General features: G+C 35.0%; 1 protein-coding gene across 1 annotated transcript in view; it reads right to left on the bottom strand.

Moving 5' to 3' along the window:
* The window catches only part of LOC133660583 (transient receptor potential cation channel subfamily V member 6-like), a 7,125-nt gene extending 440 nt beyond the window's left edge, over positions 1-6,685 (bottom strand). The window contains exons 1-4 of the mRNA XM_062064134.1: positions 6,441-6,685; positions 1,981-2,047; positions 1,638-1,906; positions 1,459-1,565 (exon numbers count right to left, since the gene is read on the bottom strand). Coding sequence (XP_061920118.1) covers positions 1,459-1,565; positions 1,638-1,906; positions 1,981-2,047; positions 6,441-6,533 — 536 coding nt within the window. The 5' untranslated portion in view covers positions 6,534-6,685. The remainder of the gene's footprint in view (positions 1-1,458; positions 1,566-1,637; positions 1,907-1,980; positions 2,048-6,440) is intronic.
* Between the last annotated feature and the right edge of the window lie 622 nt (positions 6,686-7,307).

Here is a 7,307-nt window from a genome sequence, read left to right as displayed (position 1 = left end):
TTGTCTTAATTTGTGTGCTTCAAAATACATAAACATGCTTAAACTTCTGTGTTACTGCACATGTGCAGACTTGTTAAAAAAAAGGTTTTCTTTTTATCAGTCTTGCAGAGGGGAAGTGGAAAATTAGGCTTTGCATTAAAAATATGTATTTCTATGTACCGTATTTTTCGGACTATAGAGTGCACCGGTATATAAGCCGCACCCGCTAAATTTTTAAATATTATTTTTCCATATATTAGCCGCACCAGACTATAAGCCGCCGATATATACGTTGTGAAATTAGTTATTTCCATACCTTGATTGTTTCCAAACGGTGTCTGTAACGGGATTTCACCATCTACGCTCCGTAATATCATCAAAAGGTTCAGAGAATCTGGAGAAATCACTGCACGTAAGCCATGATATTACGCACCTTCGATCGCTCAGGCGGTACTGCATCAAAAAGCGTGTGTAAAGGATATCACCACATGGGCTCAGGAACACTTCAGAAAACCACTGTCAGTAACTACAGTTGGTCGCTACATCTGTAAGTGCAAGTTAAAACTCTACTATGCAAAGCCAAAGCCATTCATCAACAACACCCAGAAACGCTGGGCCCGAGCTCATCTAAGATGGACTGATGCAAAATAAAACAAGTGTTCTGTGGTCTGACGAGTCCACATTTCAAATTGTTTTTTTGGAAACTGTGGACGTCGTGTCCTCCGGACCAACGAGGAAAAGAACCATCCGGATTGTTCTACGTGCAAAGTGTAAAAGCCAGCATGTGTGATGGTATGGGGGTGTATTAGTGGCCAAGACATGGGTAACTTACACATCTGTGAAGGTACCATTAATGCTGAAAGGTACATACAGGTTTTGGAGCAACATATGTTGCCATCCAAGCAACGTTATCATGGACGCCCCTGCTTATTTCAGCAAAACCACGTGTTACAACCGCGTGGCTTCTTAGTAAAAGAGTGCGGGTACTAGACTGGCCTGCCTGTAGTCCAGACCTGTCTCCCATTGAAAATGTGTGAAGCCTAAAATAGCAGAAGGGAGACTGTTGAACAACTTAAGCTGCACATCAAGCAAGAATGGGAAATAATTCCACTTCAAAAATGTGTCTCCTCAGTTCCCAAACCTTTACTGAGTGTTGTTAAAAGGAAAGGCCATGTAACACAGTGGTAAAAACGCCCCTGTGACAACTTTTTTGCAATGTGTTGCTGCCATGAAATTCTAAGTTAATGATTATTTGCCCCAAAAAAATGAAGTTTTATTAAATATCTTGTCTTTGGAGTCTATTTTTATTTGAATATAAGTTGAAAAGGATTTGCAACGTACCAACTTTACTGGTTTTGTATTTTTTTTTGTTAAACTTCAATTCTAGTCATGGTTTTAGACAGCCATAGAATCAAAGGATCTGGGTGGACTCTCCCCTCTTAAAGGGACAGTCCACTCCTAAACTTCTCCACGTCTCACCGGAGGTACCAGCGCTCTTTGAGACCGTAGCTGAGCCCGCACACTCCGAGTCGGGGCCAAAGGCAGCGGGGCAGCCTCCTCTCCAGCATCAGCGTCGTCGCCACCACCTGCGCGGACAGCAGTCACATGACGCCAAAAACAAACAAAAACGCCGACGGCGAGCAAAAGCCGTGGGTCACCTGAGTCCGCCACAGCTCGTCTCTCTCCTGGGCCACCCGCCAGTGGGTGTCGCTCATCATGGCGATCAGCAGGTTGAGCAGGAGGATGTAGGACACCACGGAGAAGGCGCAGTGCAGCACGTGGACGATGGGGGGCGTGGCGAAGGAGTGGTCCACCGGCAGGTCGATGAGGCCCACGCTGAGCTCAAACTGGGAGAAGAGCGTGATGGGGAAGGAGCGATACGCCGGGAGGGACTCCGGATCCTGGGTCATGTACACCATCCACAGGGCTGGGGGGTAAAAAACATGTATCACCATAGATATCCATCTTGGATCGCTTTCCTCCGACTGGGAGCGTACTCACAGGTTGAAAAGCCCAGCAGAACTATGAAGCTCAGCCACATGAACTTGGTCAGATCTCCGAATATAATCTAGGAACAGAGCAGATACAGATACAGTCAACATGGAAGTCACAACTACACTGCAAAAAGTCGGTGTTCAAAAACAAGAAAAACATAAATAAAATTAGGGGTATTTTATTTAAAGTAATCAAAATGATCTGCCAATAGAACAAGAAAATTTGGCTCGTCAACACTTTCCAAAACAAGTAAACAAAAGCTGCAAGCAGCGATGGACGGGACCGACTTTGAAGGCTCATAAAATCCAAACTGGAGCAGTAATTAAAACTCTTTCATCAACATTTAATCAGAAGGGTTCAATCTCTCTCCTGTGGTAATTTGAAGCCGACACGACAAACGCGCTCAGAGGAGATAATCTTTGAAAAAAGGTGACTGTTTTTACTTAACTTTCGTCTTGAAGGGGGAATTGCAAACTTCCTGTTGATTTTTGCTGGGGGTTGTCAGTGTATGAAATCTAGGTCTAAGTGAGACCCACATAGAGGTTTTTGTTTCATGTCTCTACGACATTCCTACTGGGAGTTAGAGGCAGTTGTGTCTGTGTTTTCTTCCTAGGGGGCGCTGGAGCGCAATTTTGAGTTTTGGGGTTTGGTTTTTTGATTAGATCGCAATTTTTGCCAGTCCTGATGTGTGTCCCCAATTTGGTGAGTATGTATCACCATAGATATCCATCTTGGATCGCTTTCCTCCGACTGGGAGCGTACTCACAGGTTGAAAAGCCCAGCAGAACTATGAAGCTCAGCCACATGAACTTGGTCAGATCTCCGAATATAATCTAGGAACAGAGCAGATACAGATACTACACTGCAAAAAGTCAGTGTTCAAAAACAAGAAAAACATAAATAAAATTAGGGGTATTTTATTTAAAGTAATCAAAATTATCTGCCAATAGAACAAGAAAATTTGGCTTGTCAACACTTTCCAAAACAAGTAAACATAAAGCTGCAAGCAGCGATGGACGGGACCGACTTTGAAGGCTCATAAAATCCAAACTGGAGCAGTAATTAAAACTCTTTCATCAACATTTAATCAGAAGGGTTCAATCTCTCTCCTGTGGTAATTTGAAGCCGACACGACAAACGCGCTCAGAGGAGATAATGTTTGAAAAAAGGTGACTGTTTTTACTTAACTTTCGTCTTGAAGGGGGAATTGCAAACTTCCTGTTGATTTTTGCTGGGGGTTGTCAGTGTATGAAATCTAGGTCTAAGTGAGACCCACATAGAGGTTTTTGTTTCATGTCTCTACGACATTCCTACTGGGAGTTAGAGGCAGTTGTGTCTGTGTTTTCTTCCTAGGGGGCGCTGGAGCGCAATTTTGAGTTTTGGGGTTTGGTTTTTTGATTAGATCGCGATTTTTGCCAGTCCTGATGTGTGTGTCCAATTTGGTGAGTTTTGAAGCATGTTAAGGGGGTCAAATTACAGCTCAAAGAGGCAGCGGTATAATAATAAAACGCTAGAAATACAATAAGGTCCCCTGTCCCAAAGGGACTCTGTCCCTAATTAGCTGGGGATTAAAGTTGGAAAAGTCGGCAAAAGTCCCCAAAATGTTCAAAATACCTACCCTTGGGGATTAATAAAGTATTTCTGATTCTGATTCAAAAACATAATCCCTTTATTTAGTACGGAATAGAAAAGTTAAAAAAAAACCTTATTTAAACTACAAACATGTTTAACCGACTTAAATCATTTAAAAACAATAAAAATAAAATACATGACCTAAATTAATAATACATTGTTATTTATTAAATTTCTATAACATTATTTATTTTTTTGTTTATTGTTATTATTATTATTATTATTATTATTAGTATTATTATTTTGTTAATCAGCAACATTAATTCAAGAGCAAAATATTTAAAGCCCTTTAACCTACACAATAAAAATAAATCCATCCATCCATTTTCTACCGCTTGTCCCTTTGTCCCTTTATTAATCCCTCGGGGATTAATAAAGTATTTCTGATTCTGATTTAAAAAATAATCCCTTTATTTAGTATGTAACAGAAAAAAGAAAAAAAAACTTATTTAAACTACAAACATTTTTAACCGATTTAGATCATTTAAAAATGTTTTAAATAAGATACATTACCTAAATAAATAATACATTGTTATTTATTAAATTGATATACTATTATTTATTTTTTTGTTTATTTTTATTATAATTATTATTTTGTTAATCAGCAACATTAATTCAAGAGCACAAGATTTAAAAGCCGTTTAACCTACACAATAAAAATAAATCCATCCATCCATTTTCTAGCGCTTGTGCCTCTTTCACTTTATTAATCCCCTTTGGGGATTAATAAAGTATTTCTGATTCTGATTCTGATTCTGAATAAAAAAAGAATCCCTTTATTTAGTATGTAACAGAAAATAAAAAAAACACACTTATTTAAACTACAAACATTTAAAAACAATAAAAATAAAATACATTACCTAAATAAATAATACATTGTTATTTATTAAATGTATATAATAGTTTTAGTTTTTTTGTTTATTGTTATTATTATTGTTATTATTATTATTATTATTATTATTATTTTGTCAATCAGCAACATTAATTCAAGAGCACAATATTTAAAGCAATTTAACCTACACAATAAAAATAAATCCATCCATCCATTTTCTACCGCTTGTCCCTTTGTCCCTTTATTAATCCCCTCGGGGATTAATAAAGTATTTCTGATTCTGATTCTGATTCCAAAAAATAATCCCTTTTTTTAGTAAGGAACAGAAAAGTAAAAAAAAAAAACGTATTTAAACTATAAACATTTTTAACCGTCTTAAATCATTTAAAAACAATACAAATAAAATACATTACCTAAATAAACAATACATTGTTATTTATTAAATGTATAGAATATTTTGTGTTTGTTTATTGTTTTTATTATTATTAATATTATTATTTTGTTAATCAGCAACATTAATTCAAGAGCACAATATTTAAAGCCCTTTAACCTACACAATAAAAATAAATCCATCCATTCATTTTCTACCGCTTGTCCCTTTGTCCCTTTATTAATCCCCTCAGGGATTAATAAAGTAATTCTGATTCTAATCAAAAAAAGAATCCCTTTATTTAATATGTAACAGAACATTTATTTAAAAAATTATTTAAACTACAAACATTTTTAACCGATTTAAATCATTTAAAAATGTTTTAAATAAAATACATTACCTAAATAAATAATACATTGTTATTTATTAAATTTAAATATTATTATTCTTTGTTTATTATTATTATTATTATTATTATTATTATTATTATTATTATTATTATTATTATTATGTTGTTAATCAGCAACATTAATTCAAGAGCACAATATTTAAAGCACTTTAACCTACACAATAAAAATAAATCCATCCATCCATTTTTTACCGCTTGTCCCTTTGTCCTTTTATTAATCCCCTCAGGGATTAATAAAGTATTTCTGATTCTGATTCTGATTCTGATTAAAAAAACAATCCCTTTATTTAGTACGTAACAGAAAAGAAAAAAAAAACCTTATTTAAACTACAAACATTTTTAACCGACTTAAATCATTTTAAATAAAAAAATAAATTACCTAAATAAACAATAAATTGTTATTTATTAAATGTATATAATTTTTTTGTTTTGTTTCTTTATTATTATTATTATTATTATTAATATATTAATCAGCAACATTAATTCAAGAGCACAATATTTAAAGCCCTTTAACCTACACAATAAAAATAAATCCATCCATCCATTTTCTACCGCTTGTCCCTTTGTCCCTTTATTAATCCCATCCGGGATTAATAAAGTATTTCTGATTCTGATTCTGATTCTGATTCAAAAAAGTAATCCTTTTTTTTAGTACGGAACAGAAAAGTAAAAAAAAAACTTATTTAAACTACAAACATTTTTAACCGACTTAAATCATTTAAAAACAATAAAAATAAAATACATCACCTAAATAAATAATACATTGTTATTTATTAAATTAATATAATAATTTTTTTTTTTTTTTTATTGTTATTATTATTATTATTATTATTTTGTTAATCAGATTAAAATTAAAAAAATATTCCCTTTATTTAATATGTAACAGAAATTAAAAATAAAAAAAATTACACTACAAACATTTTTAACCGATTTAAATCATTTAAAAATGTTAAATTAAATTTATATACAATTAAATGTATATAAAATTATTTTTTTTTTTGTTTATTGTTATTATTATTATTATTTTATTAATCAGCAACATTAATTCAAGAGCACAATATTTAAAGCCCTTTAACCTACACATTAAAAATACATGTTTTCATCAAAATAAAGAAGTCAGCATTAAAACTACCGAAACTGAAACTGAACTCTCTGCCACAGCACCATCTAGTGTCGGGCATGAATGACTACCTACCAGACGAAAAAAAAAAAAGGCTTTCTACCTTCTGTATCATGATGACGTACGGGCCCAGCATCTCAAAGCCGCGGGCGAAGAACATGACGTTGCTCCAGCCCAGCACCAAACACAAGGCCATGACCTCGGCCTCGCCCTGCACGCCGCACGCTCTGAACACGCACAGCAGCACCACCAGGCATGCGTAGCTCACACTGCAACAACACACACACACACATACTGGTTATCTGGTCCATGGGGACCACATTGAAATAATTTTGCATATTTTACACACATTTGTACAAACCCCGTTTCCATATGAGTTGGGAAATTGTGTTAGATGTAAATATAAACGGAATACAATGATTTGCAGATCCTTTTCAAGCCATATTCAGTTGAATGCACTACAAAGTCAACATATTTGATGTTCAAACTCATAAACTTTATTTTATTTTTTTGCAAATAATAATTCACTTAGAATTTCATGGCTGCAACACGTGCCAAAGTAGTTGGGAAAGGGCATGTTCACCACTGTGTTACATGGCCTTTCCTTTTAATAACACTCAGTAAAGGTTTGGGAACTGAGGAGACACATTTTTGAAGCTTCTCAGGTGGAATTCTTTCCCATTCTTGCTTGATGTACAGCTTAAGTTGTCCAACAGTCCGGGGGTCTCTGTTGTGCTATTTTAGGCTTCATAATGCGCCACACATTTTCAATGTCTGGACTACAGGCTGGCCAGTCTAGTACCCGCACTCTTTTACTATGAAGCCACATTGATGTAACACGTGGCTTGCTGAAATAAGCAGGGGCGTCCATGGTAACGTTGCTCGGATGGCAACATATGTTGCTCCAAAACCTGTATGTACCTTTCAGCATTAATGGCGCCTTCACAGATGTGTAAGTTATCCATGTCTT

This window comes from Entelurus aequoreus, linkage group LG11, assembly GCF_033978785.1.
Source record: "Entelurus aequoreus isolate RoL-2023_Sb linkage group LG11, RoL_Eaeq_v1.1, whole genome shotgun sequence".
Taxonomy (NCBI): Eukaryota; Metazoa; Chordata; class Actinopteri; order Syngnathiformes; family Syngnathidae; genus Entelurus; species Entelurus aequoreus.
This window is presented reverse-complemented; position numbering and strand designations above follow the sequence as displayed.